General features: G+C 41.2%; 1 protein-coding gene across 4 annotated transcripts; it reads right to left on the reverse strand.

Moving 5' to 3' along the window:
• On the reverse strand, positions 1 to 27608 carry mafgb (MAF bZIP transcription factor Gb). Of its 4 annotated transcripts, none has more exons than XM_086296614.1 (3): positions 27310 to 27608; positions 10842 to 10907; positions 1 to 8459 (listed from the first exon to the last, which is right to left on the reverse strand). In XM_086296614.1, the coding sequence occupies exons 2-3, from the start codon at positions 10875 to 10877 to the stop codon at positions 7980 to 7982; spliced, it is 516 nt and encodes a 171-aa protein (XP_086152740.1). In that variant the 5' UTR covers positions 10878 to 10907; positions 27310 to 27608; the 3' UTR covers positions 1 to 7979. The 4 variants fall into 4 exon arrangements, with proteins under 4 accessions (XP_086152740.1, XP_086152741.1, XP_086152739.1 ...); XM_086296615.1 differs by lacking the exon at positions 27310 to 27608 and adding an exon at positions 26409 to 26604; XM_086296613.1 differs by lacking the exon at positions 27310 to 27608 and adding an exon at positions 12173 to 12371.
• Between the last annotated feature and the right edge of the window lie 294 nt (positions 27609 to 27902).

Consider the following 27902-nt stretch of genomic DNA (forward strand, 5'->3'; position numbering starts at 1 on the left):
TTCCATTTTAAAACATGTTTATTGGTCATATACAAAATAAAGTAAGCTGTTTATCAACAAACGTACACTATATACATCAATAAATTAAACAATGCATCGGACCGATGATGAAACAGTTAATTTCGTGATTACCCATACCTTGTCATCGTCACTATCTACAAATTGCCAAAAAAAAAAAAAAAAAAGGAGCGACAGAGAAAAAAAAGACAATAATTTAAATTGGAAGATAAATACTAACAAAGACTGTCACATTTTAAGTAGTTTCCCATAGAAAGTACTGCCATCGAATAATTTATTACATCCCTTACAGAAATATTACAAAACACAGAATTTCCTATTACAAGGGCTTTTCTGATTAGGTTACACCATATTCACACAAACTCACTACTTTTCAAAGGCTTTAAACGGACCATTATTTATACTGCGTTTCCATGTGTTGGATTTAGAAACACACACAAAAAAAAAAAAAAAAAAATCCCATGGTGAACCTGGCTGAATGCTCGCATCAAGAGTCAAATTTGACGGGGACACTGCTACAATAAAAAATAAATAAATACTAATTTAAATGTGCTGATACCTGAACTCTGTACGATTTTTTTTTATTTGTACATTTGATGCAGGCTGGGTATGAACCTGGGATGCAAAAAACAAACATCACTATTGATGCAAACACCAAACAAAATGATCAAAGGAATCCTTGGTTCATTTACTCCTATCGATCAGGATCAGCGGTGGGTGAAAGGGCTTTTAGAGTCCAGTGGCGTGACTCACTACACAGGAAAATCACTGGATGCCTGCATACCGATTGGCCAAGCAGCAAGATAAGGAGTTAATGATTTGCATCTTCTGGAAGAAGTGTGGGTTTTGAAGAAGGGCTTGGTAGGCTGCTGAGTTAACTAAAGCAGGAGAGAATAAGTAGAGTGGTAAATGGTTAAGAGCTTTATCAGACGCATCTCCACCACTCCTTTTCTGTCTCTGTAAAATATTTATAGATGTAGTCTGAGTGGTTGTTTTAGGGTTTGTGATGAAAAGCTTCATTATGACGAGGGTTCGACCCCTGCAGGGGTGGCAGAAAATAAGGTCAGCATGTCTTGACAATCACAGGAGGTCTGAGGTGTCAGCTGACCGTGTCTGCTGAGTGATAGTCTGGATTAAACTTGTGTAATGTTTAACCTTTTGTTTGTTTAGAGATGTGGCACATGGTTTCTCACTGGAAATGCCACAAGAAGTTTAAATGTGAAAGACAAAAATAAGAACTCTACAGGTCAGCAGGAGGCCTTGCATGACGGCTGCATCATTCTCGGTTAGAAACGGATTAAAAAAATTAAATAAATAAAAACACAAGAATGCACCAATTGTGAAATTTTAAGCAGATAACAATGTTTAACCTCACTGGTGACTCAGCTAGGGTTAAGATTAGGTTTCTGAAACACATTTTGCTTCTGAAATAATTGCACAGTCAAATGAAATCATTTTAACAAACTCGAAACAACAACCTGTTGCGGTAAGGTGAAGCGGTTTGAGGACTTTATGGACTTATCAAAGGAACAAGTCGCTGCAGTTCTACAAGCCTGAGAGGAGTTGGATGTTCTTTGTGGAATTTAATTAAATCTTGCTTTGTTTTTTTTGTAGTGACTGTATTACTGCATCGCTACTACACTCGGTAGTCCTCTCACTCTCTTTTTTGTTTGTCTCTCATTGTAGTTACTGTCCTTTATATTTTTATTAACAACACAAAATTTAAAACAAATGTTGACGTGGATTCTCTACAAATACAAATATCTGAATATCAGATGTAAAAGACTTCAACCTTTTTCATATGACATAAGAGATAAACTGCTTACAAGTCCGTTACTCATCTAAAGTGGGGGTTTGAGTTACTAAAACACACAGTATACTTTTGTTTATCAAATGGCCAAAAATAACAGGCCAATACTGTTATCGACCGAGGAACAGTTTTATGGCCAGGTGAGGCCAGTTCTTTCGTAATGAAGCCTCATTGAGGTCTGAAGTGGTTTTGTTGCATTTGCATTTGGTTGCTGTTCTCTTGAAATCTAAATATGAGGGTCAACAGACGTGTCAATCTAAGCGAAGGAAGCCATCATTAGTTTCAGAAAACAAAATATTGTATTCTAAGTGTCGTCCAGACACATGCACCTGACTGGATGTGAGAGACCCATTCTGAGCTAGAAATGGACACCAAACTGATGGAGCACAACAAACAAACATCAGTTGCTGCAGTTTTTGAATGCCGTCTTATTTGCTGAATAAACTGATGGGAGTTGAAGCCAATATCTGCCAATAAAAATGGTGCATCCCTGTAAAAAAAAAAAAAAAAAAAAAAAAAAAATCCTAAATAAATAAATTTGAAGACTTTGTGTTTTCACAGTTAACTGCTAAGTGAAAGTGGGTAAGCCACACCACATATGCCAGATTTAAACAGAGGCAAGCTGACATTTTACTTTATCAGGTATATTTAAAAAAAAGAAGAAGAAGAAGAAGAAGAAGAAGCTAAACACCGCACATTAGCTCTTTAACCTCGTCACATCACACTGTACAGTCAGGAAAACAGACAACTTGACAAACGACTACGATAGCGTCAGTGCTCCTGTGAGGCAGGAGTTTGGATTTTGCCAGTTTGCATAATTAGATGTGTCTATTTAACAGCAGCCACATGTTGACACATTAATGTTTACACAGAATGCTTCTCTCTTTTTTTCGTTTTTCTTTTTAGAAACCAGAGGAGCATAAAAACACAGAGAAGCAGCACACGTAATTGTACAATTTGACATAACTTACAGTCTCAACACAAGTTGAGTTTCCTCTTGTTTTATATGATGTCTCACACAAACACACACACAAGCCCATTCAGCTATCTTAGTGAGGACCTTCATTGACATAATGGTCTCCTTAGCCCCTTACCCTAACCATTAAAAATAAATGCCTAACCCTAAAAAAACCAAACAAAAAAACCAAACAAAAAAAAACAACAAGGTTCTATTAGTGTAAGAAATAAGGTTTATAATTATTTTTTTAGTCAAAATATTAAAATAATTATATAAAAAAATATTATATTGATATCGGATAGTTTAGACAGGTTCCCCTTCCACTGAGACTGCATGTATATTATAGAGTGTGTAAATAAAGTGTTACTTATAAAACTAACAGAAAATTGTGTGGATATTGATAAATACTAAAAAGTGAATGACCTCACAATTGATTTAACAGCACAAAATAAAGCACAAAAACTAAAAGACTCAGTGTTCTGTGGAGGCTAAATCCACTCCAAATCAAATCAAATCACTTTTTATTGTCACATCACATGTGCAGGCACACTGGCACAGCACATGCGAGTGAAATTCTTGTGTGCGAGCCCCACAAGCAACAGAGATGTGCAAACACAACAACACAAACGAGCAAAATACAAGAATGGCCAACCTGAAACTAATAAATATATGTACAATATATAATAGTGTATGCATTTCTGGATGTGTATACTAAATATTTTCCTACGTGTGTGTGTGTGTGTGTGTGTGTGTGTGTGTGTGTGTGTGTGTGTGTGTGTGTGTGTGTGTGTGTGTGTGTATACACATTTTTACAAATTAAATAGTAAAAAAATAAAATAAAATAATAATAATAATAATAATAAAATATATAAAATATACAGAGTTGAATATGTGCAAAACAAGTGGCATTTATATACAGTGTGGAGTGCATAATGTTGAAGGGTTAGTGGGACCTGTCTACCTTTTTGATTTTAATATCATGTTTTTAGCTGATATTTTAATAGATACCACTCTTTCTCTTAGCTCAAAAGCTGAATATCTCCACAATAGCTTAATACATGGATCAATTAGTCAGAAGGGCTCGACTACAGTACAACGCCAAAGATGACCGTCGGAGGAAGGAGAAGAGGAGCAGAAAAGCTTAACAGGAACTTTAAAGGAGAGTCTGGATGATCCAGCAGCCCCAAACTTTCTCTACACCTAACCATAACCTAGTTGTAACCCTGACACTAAAACCACATTTTGAGCCTCAAAAAGGCCTTCAAATTTGGTGTGTGTCCTCACAAGTGACTGTTGGTTCTCACAAGTATAGTAGAATGCAGATTTCGGTCCTCACAAAGATAGCTAGACAGAAACACACACACGCATGCACGCACAGCTGGCCAGTGAAAAACATCAGTGAGACAGGCAGGAAGCAGCAGACTGATGGAGAGGGACAGAATACATTTTTAAAACTCAGATAACGGCATTCAGGACGTACAAAACAGGGCGTTTTCTTTAATATGGAGAAAACACGTTAATACACTGTATGAGATACTGAAATTTGCTTGTTGCTCAATACCATTAGGTGTGATAAGTGATTTTCATTTGACATCTGAAGCTCTCTGGTTTCACGCCTGACTGAACGTGTGAACGTTTATCCGTTCAAAGACTACGGAGAAAAAATATTTTCAATCACAAACCCATTTATCCTCCTGCGCCTTTTTCACTGTTCACCAGTTTGACTTCTATTTCTGTACAGATGAAGACACTCCTTACTTATCATAGTAACTGCACAGCAGTAGGCGAGCTAACCCATTTTTCTTCACAGTGGAGAAGTAGCGGTTCAGGTAAAAGGCTGCATGTATGTTTTCATCTGTGTAAATTGCTTCTCTTTCAGCTTTAAAATCAGGTTAAAAAATATTTGAGGCAATTGTACTCAAAGGTAAACCTCACTCTTTGACAGACAAACCATTAAATAGCAGAATAGTTTTTTTTTCACTTCATAAAACACCATATAACAATTGTTATTTCACTTCCCTGACACTTCAAGAACAGTTAAAAAAAACAAACAAAAAACAAATACAACTGGAACGATGTTAAATACACATAACCGTGTAAAATACAGAAGCAAAAAAACAAAAACAACATTTTTTTTAATCACACACTATAAAAATAAGTTATTGAAGGAGTGGGTGTGATGTAGCCACAAAGGCCTTCAGCAGAGTTTCACATATTTGCTACTTTGCCTGATGACCTGAATACACAACACAACGCAGTGTGTGAGGTTAACCATAAAACTTCCTCATCTCGTTGGTCACTTTATCTGCAACAGGCTGCACAGACCAAAAATAAAGACATGGAGGCCTGCTCAGAAATACGTCACAAACGTGAACTCTGCCAAAGTGCAGTTTAGCAAATGATCTAACACGTCTGCAGGGCTGGAGCTGAACGATGAGGGCCGGGGAGGACAAAGACTACGATTTGAGAAAGAGTGCAGTTACTCACTGTGTCATCACCCGCTTCAGCCTGAAATCAAACACGTATCAAAGTCATATCCATGAAATAGGGAACGTTATATTACCTCGTCACATACCTACACAGCACACCACACACTAGTTCACGGCTACACACACGTGCCTAGTAGCTAGAGAAAAAACAAAGCTATTCAGTAGTTAAGCCACTTTTGGTACAATTGCAAAATAGAGAGATACTGTATATCAAACAGATTTTGTTATACCTTTTTTTTGTTTTGTTTTTTTATACATGTCATTACAAACGATGCAAAGATAATTGTCTTTATAAAAATCCAGACTCCACCATACATAGACAAAGATTCTTTAAGTATAGAACACCACGTAAGACTACTTTTTATGGTAAAGCCCGCGTGAAATATGTGAAATTCAGAGAAATGTTTGTCACCCATGCCCGCTGACTGCACTGTCAGAAATCACAGTTGCAGTTTGCAGTTGTAAGTTTTGCGGGTAAAAACAAGAAAAGAAAAGTGCAACCCAAATTGCTCTGATATGAGGCAAAGGTTTTCCTGCAGGTGTTGTAACCTACAGCAGACTTTGTTTATAACAGACAAATGTATTTTATGCAAAAAAAACCCAAAACAAGACCAAAAAAAAAGAAAAGAAAAAAAAAAGCAAGAATAAAATTCAGGCTCTTTTTTTTTTTTGTTGCTAATCTCCCTTTTTCTTTTCACTTAAAGAGGACCTATTGTGCTTTTCCTTTCTTTCTACATATGTATACATTATCATGGACAAATAACAAATAGAAAAAAAAAAAACAACCTGTGAGTGAAACGCACAGACGAGAAGGCTCAGCTTTAGACTGTTTTTCTACTTCTGGCCCAGTATGATGTCAGTGAGAGCAGATTCCCCTGGTAATTTCAGGTACATAGTTTGGACTGTGAGTACAGACAAAGATCTTCTATTTAGGATTAGCAGCCAATCAGAATACAGCCTAAATGAAAAGGGAATGGAGCTATAACTGAACTGAAGGGCTGCATAAAAGGACCAGTATCAGATAAACAAGCATTATTTCAACTCTGAATCATGCAAAGCCACTCTATGAAACCATGTTTTGAATGTTCTCAACTCATTGTCAATCCTTCTGCTTACCAGAAGGTTGCCTTAAAAGGGTGAAGAGCTAAAGCAGCTCATGTCAGACACAGAAATGACCTGAAGGGCTGCATCAAGGACTAGTGTTGAATAAATAGGGATCATTTTGCACTGAGACTTATGCAAAGCTTCTCTAGAGTCCAAGAATAAAAATATAGAGATGCAAACGAGCAGAATAGGTCCACTTTAAACAAATGACTTGCCAAGGTACATAACTGTTAATAATCATCATCGTCCTTACGTGCTATTACACAGCTTAAATAACAGTGTACGGGAAGAGTTCAATGCTGTCACTAGCTGACTCCTGATTGGTCAGTTTATGCTATAAAGCACAAGCATACGCAACACATCTACACTGAATCTCCACCATCCTTCCACAAGTTATCATATTATTTGTTCATCAGTTATCCTTTTGACTTCTTCTCTATGCATATCACTAGGAGGAAAAGGCACTTGCCCTTCCAAATGTCTTGAATAATCAACTTTGAAGCAAAACTCAAAGAGGCTTTTATCTTCATATGACCATTTCCCTGAAAATTCCCACACTAAAATAAGGTCAGCGAATTAAATAACGTCATCTCCTTTTCCTATAATATGTTTTGGTAAATATTAATTGCCTCCTTTTCCCCTCCTCCTTTCATAAAATTCAGGAAGTACTGCATGTAATAATGGAAGCCAGTTGGAGTTGAAAAATCGAAGGACAGAGAAAAGAGTAGGTAAGAGAACGCGAGAGTGTGACTTGAAAGTAAAAAGACCATAAGAAAAACAAAGTAAAAATACAGCTACCCAAATATAGCAATACCAAAACGAACACGCGCCACAGAATTTCACAGAATTCCTGATATATAACAATTCACACACAGAGAATACACCTTGGACCTCATGTGAATGACAACACAGTACAAAACAGTAGAAATACAGTTACCACCATTGTATAATATATATATCTTCTATAGTACTTTTCTGAAAAAAGTTCTTGGCTAGGTGGAACAAGATGGGGCCTCTCTGCAGCCACTCAAATCAGCAGGTCACATTAAATTCAATGATTTCCATAGAACTAATCAAGAATAAATGCTCTGATTCTCATGTGTGTTTAGGATTGTTTGATGATGTACCAAATTTCAATTTTATACATTTTATTTCGATCAGGCACCTCTTCAAATCTGTGTGCAAATTCGTGACATGGTTATTATGTACTTAAAAAGAGATTCACCAGCACTGAGCACCGAAAACCAAATAAAAACTGTTGGAATTTTCTCATTTTGAGTATTTACAAATGTCAGATTATTTTCTTGATCAGGAATAAGACAGTTTTCATATTATTTGGGATTTCCGGGTCTTCAGTGCCCATAGGAACCCTGTGTATTTGTCCTGCATTGGTACAAGAGTTCTCCTCCGCTTCCATCCTTTCCTTCATCTGCACTGATCAGAAGTGATAACGTGACAGGAGCGTGCCGTGACGATGCAAGCGAGGCCGCCCGGCTGTTTGTCTGTCAGTGCAGATGGAGGAGGAGTCCGGCAGAGGGGAAGATTGACTCAGATGCAGCTAAGCTCCATCCTGATGCACCTTCATCTCCCTTCCCTTCCCTCAAGACCGTGCGTCTGTTTTTGACTTCACTATTGTAATCACGCTCGTCGCCGTCGCCACCTTCCCTGGGATGAGCGGACCGATGACCGATGACGCCACCCCTCCCCCTCCCCCTCCAGCCCTGACCCCGACCCCGACAGTGGGGCTTCGTGCCACAGTCCTGGCGAAGGTCTGTAACGCCTCGTACTTAGACCTCAGAGCGTCCAGCTCAACGCGCATCGAAGCATTCTCATTGGCCAGTTTGTCCACCTCCTGCTGCAGCTGAGCCTTCTGCTTCTCCAACTCCTCCTTCTGGGTGACACGCTTCACCCGGCAGCTGGCGGCGTAGCCACGATTCTTCAGGGTGCGCCGCCGCTGTTTCAGTTGCAGGATCTCTTCTTTGGTGAGCCCTCGGAGGTGCTGGTTCAGCTCCCGCACCGACATGGTCACCAGCTCCTCGTCTGTGAGGCTGGTGCCATTCTCGCCCGGCTCACGCTTCACCTGCAGGACACAGGAAAAAGAGAGAAGTGAGAGAGAGAAAGCAGCAATGAGTTGACTGTAAAAAGCCCCGCCTGACACCTTTAAGACCTCATATTATCTGTTACTGCCAGGAAATGTTTATGTGGCCTGAACATTCAGACCTGTATCAGACTCTCCAGTGGCCACGTGTCACCCTGCCAACCCAGAAAACCGAGATTTAGAAGAAGTGGCAGCTGTTGTGCTTTAAGCCAAACCATGACCTTTCTCTAAACTTAATTACCATTAAAGGTGGCTTGGTTAACAACATATTGAAAATAATTCACGTGTTAAATCTGTGACATGATTTAACCATCCACATTTCAAACAGTGGTTTGTGGTTTACCGATTTCTAAATCCTGAAGAACCCAAGCTTAACCCCAACAAACTCTGGCCCTTGGAGTTTTTTATTAAATTGTTATCCTAAGTGTTGACAATCAGGGAACAAAGAAAATAATCATCCTACCATGCACTGTTTTGCTTTCTCCAAACTACTGGGTTAGGGTTACCACATATGATGACTCAGGCCTCAGTTAAGAGGCGAAGTCATTCCCTCCACCACCAAACCCTCAAGCCTGCAAATGTAGACTTTGTCATGCTTTAAAACGGGAAAATATTTCTAGTACAAAAACACAAATGAGTACATGTAGCACTGGAAAGATTTAATAAACAAAAAAACAAAAACCCCTTCATTACTGCATGAATTCAGGGTTAAACTTTGATTTAATCATCACAGTTTGGATTCCTCCATCAGCTGATGCAAAGGTCAGCAGATGACTGTGGTGAATGGCAACAGACATAAATGGACCCAGATCACCCTCTGCACCACGTCCTGGACAAGCAGCAGAGAACTTCGTGTGTGTGTGTGAGAGAGACTATGTATTCCTATCTTTGTGGGGACCAAAAATGAGAAGTTCAGAATCCTGGTCCCCATAAGTTTGAAGGCATTTTTGAGACTCAAAATGTTTTTTAGTGAGAGCTAGTAAGGATTAGTAAGGGTTAGGGACTCATTTTTGATGGTTAGGGTTAGGGTGAGAGGCTAGGGAAAGCATTATGTCAATTCGATGTCCCCACCAGATATGAATACCACACGTGTGTGTTTCTTTTCAAGCTCCTTATTCAATTACATTTAGATGTTTAATTATTTTGTCACAGGTTGTGTTTAATGGTTTTAGTCATTTTATTTTGGATAAATTCAAAGAAGAGTTTTTAGAAGTAGTATAGGAGGTCCCTCTCCCATGTAACCAGCTCCCAGATCCCAGGACTGGATCAGGTGATCCTGAACCATCCCTTAGTTATGCCGTGAGAGTCAGGCTGCTGGGGGGACTTCCCAGCATTGAGCATGTTTTTCATGCCTCGTGTGTTTATCCCGCTACAACATGTGAATGATGTTTTTCTTCTCTACTCTGTAGTTTGTGTTTTGTTCTCCTTGTCTGTGATATCTCTGCGCTCTCTTTTTGTCTCTTCTTTTCCCTCCTCACCTTCCCATCTGCTTATTTAAATTCAAGTTCATTTACATAATCCTTTAAAATGACTGCCCAGAGGCATTTCAAAAAGCCCAGAGGTGTGCCTTCCTTCTAGCATCATTTTGGCTTCAGATGGGCATTTTTTAAATTCTGCGGTCCTCTGAGAAAGTTTTCTTTTCTCATTTGATCTTTGACCTCAAACTGTACTGAGTTTGGGGTAGGTAATCACTAAAGGAGACGCATAAGAAGACAAAATTGTCCATTAGGCATAGGGGTATTGATTTTGATGCTTTCCTTTTTTCTCTGCTTCCCCTCACCCAATCTCAGCAGATAACGGCCCCTCCTTGAGCTTTGTTCTGCCACAGTCAACTTCCTGTTAAAAGTCGTTCTTCCTCTCTGCCATCACCACCTCATATGGGATTGTCTCTCTAATATCTTGGGGTTTTTCCCTTACAATATAAATGGCATTGTGAATAAATATGAAATGAGTATTTACTGGTGTATCAGCATCCTTAGTTATGCCGTCATAGGTTCAGGCTGCTGGGGACTTCCCGTGACCTGAGCACTTCTTCCCACTGCCATGCATTTATATGCCACTGCTGCATATCATTATCTTTAATCTACTACTTTGTGTTTTTCCCGTATGTTGTTATGGGCTCTGTGTCCTTTTCTTTTTTCTCTTCTCTTTCCGCTCATTCTCCGACCTTTAAGGGCAGATGTCTACTCCTTTCTGGGCCTGGTTCTGCTAGAGGTCTCCCGTTAAAAGTTTTCTCTTCCCAAAGTTCCTGCTGTTAGTGGACCATCTGATTGTTTCATTTCTCTAGAATATTGTAGGGTTTTTAACTTACCCAACAGCTTACCCTGTATAACTAAAATAAAATTGAAACATGCACCTGCTTACCTTCAAGGCTTTATTTCCTTTGTTAGTCGTCGTCATGCCACAAGAGCCTTGCTCTTCTGAATGAACCTGTGGAGATGCAGGAGAGCACAAAACATAAGCAGAGAAACATCACAGAAAAAAAACATTAAAATAAACTGTGTTTAAGGACACCCTCTCTTCTAACAGTCAATTAAAAAAAAATTGCAAACCAATACCTACCAAGAGGAGTGGAGACATGGTAAATCTATATCTACTATGTTGTGGGAGCATGTTCCACTGTTGTATCGGGGTGAGATTGTATGAGTGAAAGTGACAGAAACTTTTCTTAGAATTTTCCTGACTTCCTGTTTCCTTGTGGTTACACTGACATTGCCCACTACCTTTGTGTTGTTGCGCTCTTATTGGCTGGCTTTCTGCCAATAGGAATGAAATGAGTGTGAGTGAAGAGGAAGTGGTAAAAACTGTGGGAAGGACTCCAGGGGAAAACCAACTGTTAGAACGTCCACACAAACACACACGCACACACACACACACGCACGCACACACACATTCTCCGTACCAAAGATGAGCAGAAAACAGATATAGACCTACACCTACTGGGGATAAAAATGAAATCATTGATGCCTTTGCACCAAAGTGGAAACGAGACAAAAAAGAATGGAGATACAAATGTGTGAATCAGAAGTCAACAAAGACCGAGCGTGGAAACGCAAAGGATGAGATCAGCCCTTAGAGCGCACGGCTCCATGATGAGCATCTCCGCAAGCTCTCAATGAGAATCTTTGTTTGGTGACCTGTGTGTTTGTGTGTGTTCATAAAGGGCGGCTATTGTAGCTGGTGCTGAGCGATCATCATGAGACCAGTCATGACGACGCAGCAGATTCCGGATCTCACTCCCTCCCTTCTCTCCTGCAACACAAATTTCTGCTCTCCTCTCTTGACTTTTTGTTCTTCCCTTCTTCCCTTTAAGGGGAGGACAATACAAGATATGGTTGTCAATCACGAGTCATTAGCCAATGAGCATGCAGCATCCCTCAGATTCAGAGTCAAATCAAGCCCGAAGTCATCATATCCATTTTAAAAACAGAGACAGCAATGGCAATAATTCTCAGATTAAAGCCTCACAAGGGGACCTTACAAAGCAATGGACGATGTAAAAATTTACATCAGTCTTAAAGCCCCCAAATCACACACACACACACACACACACGCACACACACACACACACACACACACACACAAAAAAAAAATCAAACAAACCTCAAAGTGTCACAATCCAGAAAGGTTTCTTTATTAACGTTGAGCATTATTGTCACGGGATATATCACAGATGAATGCTGCCTTTCATTTACCTCAGAAGTCGTTGTTGTAGAAGTTGGAATTTTAGGTCTATGATGTAGGAGAGCAGCCGAAAGAAGAAGACAACGTAGAATAACAGAAACAAGAACTGGTACCCTGGATGACTCAGAAAGAATCCAAGATAAAAGATTAGCCTTGTAACAAAGGAGACCTTTCATATTTTGACCAGCCACCTATCCCATCATATGGTGTTATAAGTTGAAAGTTTACCCTAAGATGTACTTTTTGAAGAAGTTTTCTCCAGTGAATTATCAGAAAACAGATCAAAGATCCAGGGTCTATGATATATCCCCTGCTATTGATGCTTAAAGTTATAGAAAAAAATGTTTTCATTTAGACTAGAATCATTTGGAGTGGTTATAAAATGGATTTGGTTGCAGTTTTCAACAACGCTTAAATGTGTTTTTCAGTCCTGTCTTATGTGGTTATTTCATGTACTCTTAGTTATGAGGGCTCAAATATGCTGGAAAACAAAACAGCTTTAGATCCACCCCTATGCACTCTGAGGGCCTGTAACTCAAACGTAACAGTTTCACAGTATGGTGGTTTGCATCATTTCATTATAATAAAGCTATTCTGAGGGGGTCAGGTGGAAACTTTTCTCACTGGACTAATTTCTACGAAGGCGTTATCACACCTTTCTTAGGTGTGATGACATTTAAATGATACCGGGCAACACGACTCTTTCCATTTTTTCTATCAAAAGACACCAAATGTGTTAGTGAGCCTCCCTCACAACGCATCACTGCCTGCCTGTCTGTTTGTGAGGGGGCTTCAGTGTTTGTGCATGCACTGCCACAAATCCTACAGATATAAATAGCTGCAGATCAAAGAAAAACATACAAATAATTATGCATGCACACACACACAAAAAAACATGTCAAATGCACAGCAAGTTAAAAAAAAAACAAAAAAACAGTTTAAAACTCAAGGAAGTGGTGAAGAGTGAAAAACAACAACAACAAAAAACGCGCAATAACATGCGAGGCTTAATCCGATGGAGAAATGGCACAGCTTCATTTAAAGCATTTGACTTCAGCACTTAAGGTTCTTCTTAATGAGTTACGATCAGTCAGTTAAACACAATCTTTTATTAAAGAGCTTCTTCTTGAGAGCTGAATGTGCCGCTGCACTCTTCTGTTTTTTTAGGATGCAGCCTCCCACAGCTGAGGTGCACGCTCGCACAAAAGATGAATCAAAGACATGAAGACTGAGGTTAGCTGCTGGGGGTTGGGTTGATGCAAACAGAGGGGGCATAAAGGGGGCTGTTTCCCTGACAGGCACTGGTTTATTTCCCTTGTGCCCAAACCCCCCCATCCTCCATCTACATAGAAACAAAAAGCATGCTGCCAAACACACACACACACACACACACACACACACTACCCTGCTGCTATGCCAGCGGGGCACAATAAAACACACATGCAAAATGGTTGACTGCGAGTACACAAGTGTTTTAAACAATGTCGTACTCGCATACTGCAGAGGTTTGATACCACATTTAACGTCGTAATTAAAAGCACTTTAAAAGGCACTTTAGATGTTTATATACGCAACATAAAAGGTTGGCATGGTGGTGCAGTGGTTAGCACCATCAAGTCACAGTAAGAAGGTTCCTTGTTTGAATCTTTAGGGCAGCTGGAGTGTTTCTGTGTGGAGTGTACTGGCATCCTCCCACAATTCAAAGCAGTTAGGTTAACTGGTGATCCTGTGTTGGCTATAAATTTGTGGCTCATAGACATTTATAAATCAGTTTTCCACTTTATAAATGCCAATTAATTTCCAAAAAGGTGCCAGGTCTATTCTTGAATCATTCTGCTCTATCACAACACCACCGAATGTAATCAGATTTATAAACCGTAACCAAACACTGAGGAATTACAAGCAGTGTCAAAAGACACAGTATAAACCCCCAGAACTTCATCACTTTACTTTTTTTAATGTTTTTTGTTTGTTTGTTTGTTTGTTTTAACATTCTGTTTACACCTGGAAAAAAAAGTGTGTAAAACTGCAAAACCACTAGAAAAAAACAGTGATAAAAATTTTGGGTGCAGCGCTCAGCATTAATTAATTGGCTCTTTGAGGGTGACTGCATACATAAGCATAATTTATCTGCAAACAGGTAAATCAGAGTCTGCGTTACCTTGTGTCACCTTTACAGAAGCAACACAAAACAAAAACCTGTATGTCCTAATCCATCATGGTTAGACAACAACAACAAATTTCAAAAAACTGACTAAGACCAGAGGATAAAACTGCAACAAACTGTGTCTTTTTGGGGCATCTGTAAGTCACCCAGGTTGAGGATCATCTGCTGAGCAAAGGCATCGCCATTCATCTTGGGTGGACACACAAACACAAAGGGCCAGAGGTGTCCTTCCCATCATGCTTGTTAGGTGATCGCTGCGGTGTGGTCAATGCCACAGCCACTGTTGCTACAACAGAGCTTTTTTTTTTTTTTTTTGCTGTGGCAGGCTGTATTTTTATGGAGCAACTGAAAGAACGCTGACGACTCAAGAGCAGAGCTGCTTACGGTTACAGCAGAGAGACAACACACACAAACACGGAGGACGGGATGTGAGGACAGGGATGGCAGAAGAGCTGAGAAGTGGTGAAGATGAGTAGAATATGGTTGGAAGGCAAAAAAAAAAAAAAAGATGAGAAAGTCAGGAGGGAGAAAAAAGATAGCAAGGTGAAGACAGAAAAGAAGAGGAGGAGGAAGAGGAGAGGGGCGCTGGTGGTGAAGGAGGACTGAAAGAATGCTGACGTCTCCAGAGCTGATTAGCGTTACACAGAGACATCACACCCACAGCCGAGAAAAATGCTGAGTATGGAGAGAGGACAGGGTGTGAGGAGACGAGGGGGGGTGCAAATGACAAGGGAGAAAGAAGAGAAGAAAAAGAGAAGCAAGCGAATAGGGAGGAGCAGGAGGAGGAGAAGGACAGAGGAGGAAGGGGGGGTGGGAAAGCATTTCGGTGAAAATGCATCCTCAACACATTTGTAAGAGCTTAGCTGTGGAGTACAGAGAGTGGGGGAGAGAGAGGAGGAGGACGAGTAGGGGGATAAAGCCCCCCCAAAAACCCTGAACTCAGCAACGACCACAACTAAAACCTCCAATTAGAAAAGTTCTGAAGCTGATCCAATGCAATGAAACCACTGCTGACCACCTCCCTCTCCCCTCAACCTTCTTTAACACACAAAATGTCATGGTCCTGGGCCATGTGGGCCCAGTATTCTTAGTTCCTTGTATTTTTGTATTTCGTTCCTTATTTAGGCCATGTTTTCTGAGTTGCCCTGTTGTGTTGTTCCCTAAGTGTTTTCCCTTCATGGCTTTTACCCCCTGTGTGCCCCTCTGTGTATCTGTGAGCCCTCGTCTCTCCTTATGTTTTATTCCATGTTTCCCCTGCCCATTATGTCTAAGTTCTCCCCGTGCTCTCTCTCCCCCCTGTGTGCCCTCTATGTATTTATGAGCCCTCGTCTCCCTTTGTGGTTGTTTCATGTTTCCCCAGCCCGTTATGTCTGTGTTTTCCCCGTGCTCTCTCTCCTCCTGTCTGAACCTCTGTGCCTGTACATGTCATGTTCAGTTCACCCCGCCCTGTCTCGTTATGATTATCAGTGTCACCTGTGTTCCCCGTGTGTGCCCACTTTCCTCGTTTACCCTCTGTGTATTTCTGTCTGAGTCTCCCTCTGTTCGGCGTCGCGTTCTCCCTCATGTTGTGTGTAATTCTCCCCGTGGTTCGGTTCCTTGTACAGCTCATGCTTTAGTTTTCCCAGTTTTAGGTTATTTTGTATTACTTCTCGTGGCCAGCAATAAAGCTGTGTTTTTTGAGTTTATCCCCGTGTCTGTGAGTCTGCATCTTGGGTCCTTCTCCTGCCTGCCACACAGCAAACCATGACACAAAATAAAGAAAAGACTTCACATCTCTTCCTGTTGACAAATCAAATCCCACAGAAGGGACAGGGGGATAGTCTTGCAAATAAGAGCTATTAATAATAAAACCAATACATCCACACTCAGACTTGGGGAAAAAAAATAAAATAAATTCAAGCATTTATTTTCCCCAAGGCTCATATTGCAACTCCCCGGGCAAACATTTCAGCGACAACTATCTGTCGGCTGATGAAGGATACAAAAAAACAACAACAGCAATAGAATAATATTAAACACAAAGTGAACCCGTCATCCTTCATTAAATAGGTTCTTTTAGATGTTAAGGAGGAATTGACTTAACCAGGCTGGCGGAGAATGAAGACAACCGGACACCTGCGGCAGATGGGGAATCAGTGAACTTTTATTGAGACAGAGACAACCTCTCAACACAGCTCACATCAGGAGATTCCTAATATTTGCTGTGAGGATGGGTATATATTCTCTAAAACTTACAGGAGGGGGTTGTGAGGAAAGTGCTGCATTAGCAGAAAAACAACTCCATAAAAGGAAATCGGCCTTGGGTGTTCTAGTCTCTTCGCTTGCAGATATCTTGCACCTGCAGGATGAGGCGATCGCTTCTTATCGCTCTCAAGGCCAAAGTCGTGAGCACATTTTTATTACACAGTTGCACAGTAACTTTAAAGTTGAACAATATTTAAAGCTGAATAATGTTTGATCAGATTATATTTTCTTCACTGACCGTCTTTCTCAACAAAAAAATTTCCACAACAAAAGTGGCGATGATAGAAGTTAACCGCCCTCTGGATGTCCTTGTGGGTTCAAGAATAATTTTATACTACCCTTTTTATTGATTACAGCAAAATGAAATTAAACATTCTTGATTGGGAGAAAAGTAACCTGACATATCCTCCTTCATTCAGGCCTTTTTCTTTTGTTCCCCAATCTGCATAAGAGACACGTTGATCCCTGTATGAGCCTTGATTCCTCCTTATCCGGTTGCCTGCTAGAGGCAAATATTTATCATTTTTCCAGTTGACTGTATTCATAACACTGTGTTTCCATTGGCTATGCATAGTGAAGTATTATAAGCATGCAAGCAACCTACGTATTCAACAGCACATCTGACGGCAATGATGCTATGCAAAGGTAGACTGTGGACTGGTTGAAAAGTTTACTTGAACAGAAAAGGAAGTGGCAGCAGAGTTCAAAACAAAGATAGAAGCATAGAAAATACTGTTGTTTTTAACACTCAGTTTCACTTCACTACAGAGAAGTTCTTTGTTTCTTTTAACTTCTCTCTGTTAAATAGAAGGAGCTAAGCTGAATAACCAACAACATCACAATAAAGAACGAGAATAACTTACAGGCAGGTCGTTTTTGACAGCGCCCCCTGGTGACAGCGCACAGTTATAACATTTAGAGAACGATCCGCGTATGACCAAAGCTCAACCAGGTTGCTGCCGTGATGCTAGGCAAAACTTCACTTCACATTCGATGTGAACTATTAGATTACTGGGTCCAACTTTCCTGGCTTTACTCATGACTGCATGATCTACTGGGAAGAGGCACGTTTTTGCTCTCCTTCGACACACATTTCCGACATCAGTCTTGCAGAGCTTCATAATTTTTTAATAATTTTATGCATTTTGTGGATTCATTGCGGAAACAGTTTCATAGTGTCAAAGTATTTGTTAGTAAGTTAAAGAGATTTTTATTGAGATAGTCATGCGCTGTCTCAGGCCTACCTTTTCAAGGGGGCTAGGGTCGCTTAACCACATGAACAGGCGTTTTACAATTTTCACATTCATTAGGCTATTAGGGTCCAGGCGATGTGTATTTTGTCAGGATAAGGTTTTTAGTGTACTTCCACATGTCTGTCCGATTTGCATGACTATGCAGACTCGTCTGCAGAGATTTGACTTGACATTGCACCAACTATGCATGTGTAGTTGGCTTCAAAGAACTATGAAATGAGTTACAAGTCAACCGTAGTGTCTCCAGCTGCCCACGCTGCAGCAGAATATAATCACTGCTTAAAGGTGACTGTGCTTTTGGCATCAGGACCCCTCTGCACTGGAACAACCTGCCTGAGGAGGTCAGCCTCCCAGTAGTCACCTTTAAATCACCTCAATGCATTTGCAATGATTTTCTTTTATGCCATGACATTACACGTAAGATCTTCTTACTTGCTGGTAATCAAGCTTCCTAATTTTAGTTTTGCCATTGACTTTTATTTTTTATCATTCTGTCTTGCACCCAGGATGAAAACCAGGGTAATAGTGCAGCAGGATGTGATCATGGGGCTAATAAAGATAGATTAAAAAGAACAAAGGACACAGCATGATGAGACATAGACTGCTTTCTCTCGCAGACAAACAGGATGATGAACTCTCTTTGTGCGGCTGGCTTCAGACAGAGCTCTAATTAATCTTGTTTGCGAGAACCTTTTGCCCCGGCCTCTACTGCCACACAGAGAGGAATTTCTTAGAAAGAGACTTGCTATTTAAGAGCCGGTGGCCTGCTGCAGACACACACAGTGGAAAATAAATGGCCAGATTAGGCGCTCCAAAAATGACCCGGGGGCTGCGACAAGTGGGTGTTTGCGCACATAAACAAGTGAGCATATATAGCCAATGATCAAGAATAGATTGTAAGAGTCACAAGTCATTTGTGATGCAGTGGCATTGCTGCGTTTATTGAATAATCCGACAATAACAACTGCTTTAACTGTGTCTTCTCCTTCAGGCATTTCTCTAAGCAATAGCGGGGGGGGAAACACAAAGGATGGCAGCTGAGTGAAGCAGTAGACGCGCACAGTAGGTCGTAGAGAGGACATGACAGAAAGACATAAAGGAAGCAAAACGTAGGGAGAGTGAATTGAAACCTCAGACAGCTACAAAACTCAGCTCCTGGCAGCAGTCCACCTTGGGTTTGTTAAAAAACAGAGCGAGTAGCTCTCATTGATCCCGTGTGGGCCGAAGATGGTGAGGGAGTCGGTAAATAATTAACGATGAGCTCTGTGTGGAGTCTGATTGAGAATTAGGAATCAGATCAGAGATAATGGCAACCTGTGTGTAGAGAAAAGGGAGGAGCAGCGATACAGGACCTTGGGTCTGAGGAGCTGAGGAGTGACAAGGAGAGAAGTCACTAGTATGGGCTATGTGTGTTTGAGAGTGTGTGTGCGCGTGTGTGTTTTAGGAAAGGAAGCTATTAACTGGAGGTTATGCAGAGCGTGAAATAAGCATGATAACACAGACAGAATGAGGAGATGGAGAAAACACGGAAAAGTCATGGAGAAGAGGAGTCTAGACCAAGGGTGTCAAACATGTGGCCTGGGGGCCATAACCGGTCTGCAAAATGGTTCAACTCAGCCCACCAGAGTCAGAAAAAAATTGTAGTTACTCCAACTTTTGAAAAAAAAAAAAAAAAAAAAAAGAAGCATTGTGACATGAGCGTATGACACCGTACATCGAAAGTAACGTCACAACTGCTGGCGTTCAAAAAAAATGTACGTTTCCTTCAGCTCTCTGGTTTTTTTAAGCTGGTGCTGGAGGCAGAGTTGTTAACACAACTAATTTCCATAGGTTAGTTTAAATTTTGCCCTTACTTTTCTGCTGTGGTTCACACCATTGCCTGTATGTAACCATTCTTGAATTCAAGATCATTTTCTGAATGCCAGGAGTAGTTCGTGCCCCACCCTCATCCACTTTCTCATCTCACATACCCCTCCTTAGCACACGTGGATCTGCCTCACCTGGGAGCTTGAGTTTCCACTGAGGTCCTCTTCAAAACACAGCCTAAACAACTATTCTTATTGAACCTGCAATTCTCTTACAAAACATGTTTTCAAATCTAATTGAGGATGTGGACCCTGCCAGTGAATGTGTGTTTGTATGTACTGTTTGTTGGCATATGCACACTTTTTACGCATTTCTCTTTTTAAAGCACTGTGTGTATTAAAAAGTGTTATACAAATTAAGTCATTATTAGTAATTAAAATCACTTTGACATTGATGTTCTAGCCCCTCATAAACATATATGGAATCACTTTCACAGTTTACTGAGAGTTAAAAAGGGGCAGCGTGCGTGTGCGTGTGTGTCTGTGTTTGTGAGACAAGTGCGTTATTAAAGGCGAGAAAAAGTCCTGGCGTCGACACGTTTTTCCCATTCCAGGTAGTAAGTCGGAGTGTGATGACAAATTTCCCAACACAAGCAAAAAAAAACCTGCACTGTCAGGCAATTGAGCTCTGGCGCCTTTTTTTCATAAGTGCTTTTTTTTTTGAAGAGAGAAAGCATGTAGCGCAGGTTAAGTCATTTCTCTGTGTGTGTGTGTGTGTGTGTGTGTGTGTGTGTGTGTGTGTGTGTGTGTGTGTGTGTGTGTGTGTGTGTGTGTGTGCGTGTGCGTGCGTGCATACAAACAGAGCTGCGAGGGAGACAGGGATAAGTTAAACGACACTATAAGTTTATTTCACCCAGACGCCGTGCATCCCAGGTCAGCAATACAAACTCGAGACAAAGAGAAAGTTCGAGTCCAAGAGCAAAGTAAGCACGGCGCGACTCTGTGGGGAGGCATTCATCATTATCAGTCACATTAATGGGAAAGTATCATCAGAAAACCTTTACCACAGGGAGGAGGAGACATGTTTGTGGTTTACAGAGGTGCACTCGGGGGCAGTGGTCTCTTTTGCACTGCGACATTCTCCGTGACTATTTTAAGGTTTTCCTTTAAGATGGTATGATGGGTATTACGATATATTTAAATGCGCACAGAGGGGCAGAGTATGTGGACATTTTACCGAAGCAGTGCTGCCTGCTTCCCTTCAATCTGATATTTATCCTCCTGCTAAACGCAGCAGTTTAAAACAACACATGACTAACAAAACTTCACTTGTAAAAACCATAAACAATTCTACTACTTTAAAGAAACACGATTAAATGCCAAGAATTGTGAAGTGAATAGTGCTGAAACAACTTCCTGATTTAAAAAGCCTGATCTTCCAGCTTTTCCCAGGCTAAAACTGGACCCATTATACTTTTTCTTTGTGTATATATGACATTATAAATACAAAATATTTGTACAGGCACTGAGTAACAGCCTCTTTGAGCCTGTGAGCCAAAAGCTCAGACTTCAGATTACTCTAAACAGTGAGTTTTAAGTAGATTTTTCTACTCTTTTATTTTGTATTTATCTGACAGTCACAGACAAAAAGCCCATTTCCAAAAGGGCAATTAGTGGAACTAACTTTAATATCTGTTATGGACTGTCTAACAAACAAAGCATTTGAAGATGTCACCTTGGACTGTGGAAAAATCATTACCACAGCTCAGACAAGAAATTACAGATTACTGCAGTAACATTACTTGGTGGTGAAAATAATCATTAGGTGCAGTCAGCTGCTTCTACAAAAAGGTCAAACAGATTGAGAAGGAATTAATAACAAAATATATATATATATATATATATATATATATATATATATATATATATATATATATATATATATATATATATATATATATATATATATATATAATATTTTTTTTCTTTTTTTCATGACTATAAGACGAAAAAAAGATGCAGAAAATACAATGAAACAAAGGTTCCATAGCTTCAGCAGGCCCTAAACGCTAATTCCTCATCAGCTACATTTGCTCACTCTGAAGGTGATTAGATCTAAAACATGCACTTGTTTTGTTTGAGAATAGGTCTGATGTTTACTTTGCAAGCCAGCCTTCAATATGAGGAGGGGAAATGAAAACTCAGTCGAGACACCGGAGGACCATTGTTGCTTGGAAATAATTTAATGCCACAGGTGATAGCAAAGCCGGTGCCACATTCAACGCACACGTATCTCTGTTCCCTCTCTTTGCTCCTTGGCATTGATCCACTCTGTTTGTGTGTGTTTTAAAGCTTCAGAAATTCATACCACAATCCTGGGATCGTCACACTGCAGTTAAAAAATGCGGCAAGTTGGCATAGAGATGATGCAACTGGTAGACAACCGCTGGTGCGGATACTTCTGTTACCAGGGCCTTGCATCTTCGCCGCTACAAGCCAATCACAATATCTCATGGCTGCATCACTGGTGAGGTATGGAATGAATGTGTGAGTGTTATTTTTTTTAACTGGCGGCATCTCTAAAAGCTCCAAAATAAGCCCAAAGGCCCACAAAGGAAAAACTTGATAACTTTACTCAAAGACTACAATATCACTTCACCGATCACTGAAATGCACGACACAATCGATTCAGGACCGAAATCTAGATCAACAACTTAAACTGAACTTCAACTTTTTTCCATTAAAAAAAATAAAATAAAAAAATCCCTTTGACATGCTGAAATGAGATTTGTCTCATTTTCATACACTTTCTGGTTCTCAGGGAGGTTATGAAATAAGCAGTCGAAGCACTTGTGGAGGGCGGGTACATTAAACGCACACACACAGACTCGGAGACAGAATAACACAAGGACAAGCTGCGCACTCACATCGAAGCAAAAAAGAAAACTGAAGAAAAAAAAAAAAAAACAGTGGAGCACAGCAATGATTATGCACCAGATCTGCTTACACCATATTTCATCATTACTGTGGAGAAAAAACACTCAACTATTGATCTGCCCCACTGCTTCCTTTTCTCTCTTCCTCTCTCTCACTGCAATTCAATCTTTTATTCCCGTGTTTACTTATCGCATTTTACTTCCCTCTCACTCTTTTAGAAATCTGCAAGCAAAACAAGACTTCTGAAATGGTTCCCAGTAGTAAACAAGACCATAAACATGCAAACACTACTTAGAAATTATGTTCACAAACACCGCGTTCTTCCTCGCAGACACACATACAGAGGAGGTGGACACAATATCAGAAACACCTGTGCAATCTAATGCAATCCAGAGCTGTAGCCCTGCAATAAACGCTGCCTTTGTGCAGTCTCTTTTTTCAATGCAATCTCAGAGCAAGAATGGATACAAAAATCATGAAAAAAAACCTTAAGATAAAATTCTTTACTTTAGAACAAAAACATCATTAAACATCATGTCCTCAGACTTTGTTCACAGTTACTGGGTATGGATCTAAAATAACCTTTTGGTACTGACATCAATGTGTCCACATTCAGTTTAAGACCAAATTAATAGGTGCTGATGTATTTTAGAGGGAAAAACTAGATTTACAGTTCTAAGCCAATAAATAAAATATGTGTTCTAAGCATTAGTAACAAAACCGAGGCATGCTGTTGGCAACAGCCTCAGAACATTTGATCAGTTAGGAAAAAATATCAGTTCCACAAAAGTTTGATAACATCACTCTCACAGATGGAAAAAAAAAAAAAAAAAAAAAAAGGACAGGCAGTGAAGATGAGGGATTATTTTTCGAAGCTAAGAAATGCTCAGAAAGGAAATTTAAAGGACATATATAAATATATATATGAAAATACACAGAGTCTCTCTAGAATTTTTTTCACTGGATCCACATACGATGTGTTGCTGATAGTGCTGGGCAATTCAAGCAGTCTTTTTCATCTGCCAAATTCCACTTTAACCTCTGTCTATAGATTGTGCTGACCATCTTGAATATACCCAACTCCTGTTGTAGCTCAGTAAATCATCCTTCCTTATAAACACAGCCAAAGGAGGCTCTACATCACACATGAGCAGAGCCTAACGGCCACCTCAATTCGATTCCCTACAACCTTAAAAGAAAACTAAACAACCACCCAAAAATCAATAAACACTGCGTGAAAGGAGGCACACGGGAACCCTGACTTCAACTGCTGCTGGTGCTCCTCGTTCTGCTCTGCAGCCTCTGTGAGTTAGAGCACAGCAGCACCCGTTCTCCACCTGCTGCAGGTTCAGTATGAGTGACCCTCAAGCTAACAGCGGATCTCCAGAGTAGAACAAGAGCTACTGTCCCCAGCTGCATTAGATCTTGTTCTGAACTGGACTGCAGAATGACCTTAGTAGTGACTGGGCTTTCAAAATAAAAGCATGGGGGTTGTGAACTAGTTGTCTCAGGCTTGTTTTGGGATTATTTAAAACATTCAGGCAATCTGTTATATCTACCCAAATTAATGGATTTTAACATTCATCAGCAATATGTGTGCGTGATATTTTCATTCAGATGTTCCATGTGAGGCCCTTTGTTTACTATGACTATCACTGCTCTGCATGATGCTTCAACACCTTGACCACCATACACGTAGGGCATCAAACAGTGTATATGAACACACATATACTTCCTTCCTCGTCGAGGCTTCAAGACAGACAAGAAGAGATAGAACGCAATCAACCACCATGCACCAAATGTTGTAATGGCCAACTGATAGTAAAATCACTTCCCTTTGTTACATCTCCTTTCTACGCCTCAACAGTGCAGGCAGGAACTCACACACAGCTTTTAACCTTGGTGCTTGGCATACGCACAGACACACACACAGCCCTACAGCAGGAAGATCTTAGCTTCTTGTAGGTGTTTTATATCTCCTGCTTTCTTTGCAACCTCTCACATGTATATACACACACTCACACACACGCACGACAAGGCAAAGAAACTAGCTGTGGTAAGTAACAAGTGAAAACGCCATCTGTCAAGCGAGAGCGCATTTGCTTCGCCTCAGCATTTTCAGGGGAATGCCTTGAAGACAAAAAGGTCCTTGTTCTCAATCTCTCCACAAATCCCATCTCTCATTCTTCCTCCCTCTTCCTTCATCCCCCCCTTTTGCTCTGCGCGCCTCGCCGCTCTGCCACCATCAGCAAAGTTGCACACATAAGCATTGGTCAGCGTTCAATTACCACGAACACCAGGGAAGGATGGGAAAGTACTTGACAGAGAAATGCACTTCAAGCACTGATTAAATACTGATACCAAGTATAAAAAGCTTAGCCCCTAGGTTGTGTGTGCGTGCGTACATGCAATGAGAAAAGGAAATGGGAAAAATCTGTGTGTGTGTGTGTGTGTGTGTGTGTGTGTGTGTGTGTGTGTGTGTGTGTGTGTGTGTGTGTGTGTGTGTGTGTGTGTGTGTGTGTGAGTGAGAGAAAGAAAGACAGTGAAGAGGGAGGGTTGGTGGTGGTGCTCTTCTCTCCAATACTGATACAACTGTTTCATCATTATGACCCTCTATTACAGTACTTGCCAACTTGCTTACTACATACTTTTGATACACTCTGCAGAGTGCTGACTCCAACTAAAGCTGCTGATATGGAGTCATTAGGGGGGTGAAGTTTCTGTTTTTCTTGTGCCCACAGAGCTTCCCTATTACTCTTCAGTGTTTAAGAGTTGCAGCACTCATAGGCAGAAGATAATGGCCCATCCGCAAGAGATCAATCAGAGGAAATTCTGTTGCACAGCATTATAGCTTCCTTTTTTAGCACACGTCTCAGTGTGGGTTCATTAACCGCCATGGGAATCAGTCCTTCCCCTCAGCCTTCATTTGTGTCTGTATTTTTAATGATATTTACACAGGAGGTTCTTGTTTTTAATCTGGCAAAATCAGACTGTATTTATTTATTTTGTTAAAAAGTGAACTAAAGGTTGAGGGGTTAACTCTATAAGGTCTGAAGCCGCCTCCATTCGCTCGTTTTGTATCTGACCCTGGTATGCAGTGGACCCAAGCTCCGGTTACCTAGGTAACTCTCTAATGTCAATCAGCCGCATGTTCCGCTCTCATTGGTGGCTTCTTCGTTAAATACCGTTGAAGTTGAGAAAAGTTCGACGGTAGACCCGCCCATTTCACGTCGCTAACCGTTATTTCGCCCCTCTTCGCTCGTAAACGGTGAATGTCACTGACTTCACATGGCTTCTGGCCGTCAGTATCGTGGCCTAATTTATCAGAATGTGATTTTAATTAAAATTACTTTGGCTTTAAAACATCCGAAGTCTAGGCAATCAGAAAAAAACCCTAAACAAAGGCTTGGGGGATTCAAACATCATGGGGTTAAGCCACTAGATAACAAACATCGTGCTCCAGTGCACATAAATTAACTAGTGTTTGCTGAATACTACAAAAATGTACACATTTAGGACCATTTTAAAAACACCTATCCTTGACCCCGACTCCGTGACCAGGTCTAATTTCACCGCCGTGAACAGACCTCATTCCTTCCCTCTACGCCAGACCTTTGTCCGCCCGCCCGCCTGCCGCCGGTGCCATGTTGCCATGGCTCCCTCGTGCCTCCGCTCTGCTCGCGCAAACGTTGAGAAATACGAACGTTGTGATGAATCAGCATCTCTGCCGCGAGCTCAAGCCGGTGAACCAGCAGCAGCAGCACCGCGGCCGGAAAACCGAGTAGACTCTATGAGAGTAAACCCGGTAGTACAAGTCCTTAAAACGCCAAAAAATACTCACTGTTGCTGAGTGATACGCGAAGCGAGCGGCTGTCTGTGTGAAGCGGCTGACACAAAGCAAATGTCAAAACAGTCACTCGGGCAGTTCGGCCACAATACTCTCTCTCTCTCTGTAGCTAGCCGCTGGGCGTCTGACAGCTATCGACGCTCCAGCATGACAGCCAGCCGTGTTTTGCCTTGTTTTAAAAAAAAAAAAACAGAAAGAATTTTTTTTTTACATATTTTTATATTTCCACCTACAGCTAAACAACCAGAGAGCAAACGAGACGCTCATATATGAGAGCCCTAAATCCCAACATAGCTAACAAACAGCTGACTAACGGTCATATCACATCTGAACCAGCAGCTGGATATGTCCGGTCTGTGTGAGCGCCGCTGCCGCCGCTCCAAATGCGAGGCACAGCCAGAGAAAAAGCTGAGGTTATGTGCCGTTACCGAGGGGGGTTTCGGTGCTTTAAGTAAACACTATACATTTAGAAATTTAACAGGCACAAAACAAGGGAATCCCCGGGCACCGCCGCGTCTCCGCGCGGTCATCTAATTCCGACACTTCTTTTTCAGCCTGACAGCCACACTCATCCTGCCCCCTTTGTCTGTCTTATTATGAAATCACCGGTTGGTCGGTAGTGCGTGGCAGCTAGAGCGACCGACCGCGTTTCAGTAGCGCATGTACCAAAGACCTCGATGATGATGATGATGATGATGATTCAGCACTGCCAGACTAATGCCCTTTAAACAACAGCAGCAGCGGCGGCGACGGCGGCGGCAGCGCACACCGGGACAGGCGGCAGTGCGCCCGCACTGAGCGGCAGCGACGGCGGCCGTGCACACTCAGCAAAACACCTCTACATTCAGCACTTTCTGAAGACATTTCAGTTTTGATTTCGACAAAGCTGACTCACCAGAAGTCAAACCGGCGCCTTTCGCCCACCCGCAGCTTCGAAAGGTTGACGTCCGCCGACGGTTCGTCGACCCGGTGTGGAGAAGACAGACAGTTGGAGAAATGTTTTTCCGCTCACGCCTTCTCTCTCAGGTCTCCAGATATATCCACTCCTTCCCCGCTTGTTTTAGTCTATGGTCGGAGGCGCCAGACGTCAAATGATGTTTGGATCACGTGGCTTCATTCATGAAGGATCTACGCAACCCGCTTTTAAAGAGACACGAGACACTACTACTGTGTGCTTTAACAACAGGCAGGGTGGAAAGCGTGACACGACAGCTGTGCACATCTCTATACTTAGAGCTAACATTTGAACCTCTGATCCAACAATAGGACAAAGAGCGGCGACACAACCATCTAACACTAAAGCAGCGATGCTCTGAGAGGCAATGGAAATTTATCACCCGACAAGTGAAAGACAGTGCCCTCCACATTTATGACTCATTTATTTTTAATAATGTTGTGTATTTTTAGGAATTTTACCCCTTTGTGTTGAACATGCAGCTGAAATAGGGACTAGGGTATGAAAACGGGTAAACAAAGAGATTAAAATAA

The sequence above is a fragment of the Aulonocara sp. 'chitande type north' Nkhata Bay genome, linkage group LG6 (genome assembly GCF_057382095.1).
Source record: "Aulonocara sp. 'chitande type north' Nkhata Bay isolate Kocher_YH1m ecotype deep benthic linkage group LG6, A_spYH_male_GT1.1, whole genome shotgun sequence".
Taxonomy (NCBI): domain Eukaryota; kingdom Metazoa; phylum Chordata; class Actinopteri; order Cichliformes; family Cichlidae; genus Aulonocara; species Aulonocara sp. 'chitande type north' Nkhata Bay.

Excerpts from the sequence above, each read along its gene's own strand:
- mafgb (XM_086296612.1), bottom strand. The coding sequence starts at position 11,438 with ATGATTTCATTTTTATCCCCAGTAGGTGTAGGTCTATATCTGTTTTCT. Across the intron at positions 10,908-11,039 it reads CCATGTCTCCACTCCTCTTG|GTTCATTCAGAAGAGCAAGG; the intron begins GTAGGTATTGGT and ends GCATCTCCACAG. Across the intron at positions 8,460-10,841 it reads AAGGAAATAAAGCCTTGAAG|GTGAAGCGTGAGCCGGGCGA; the intron begins GTAAGCAGGTGC and ends TGTGTCCTGCAG.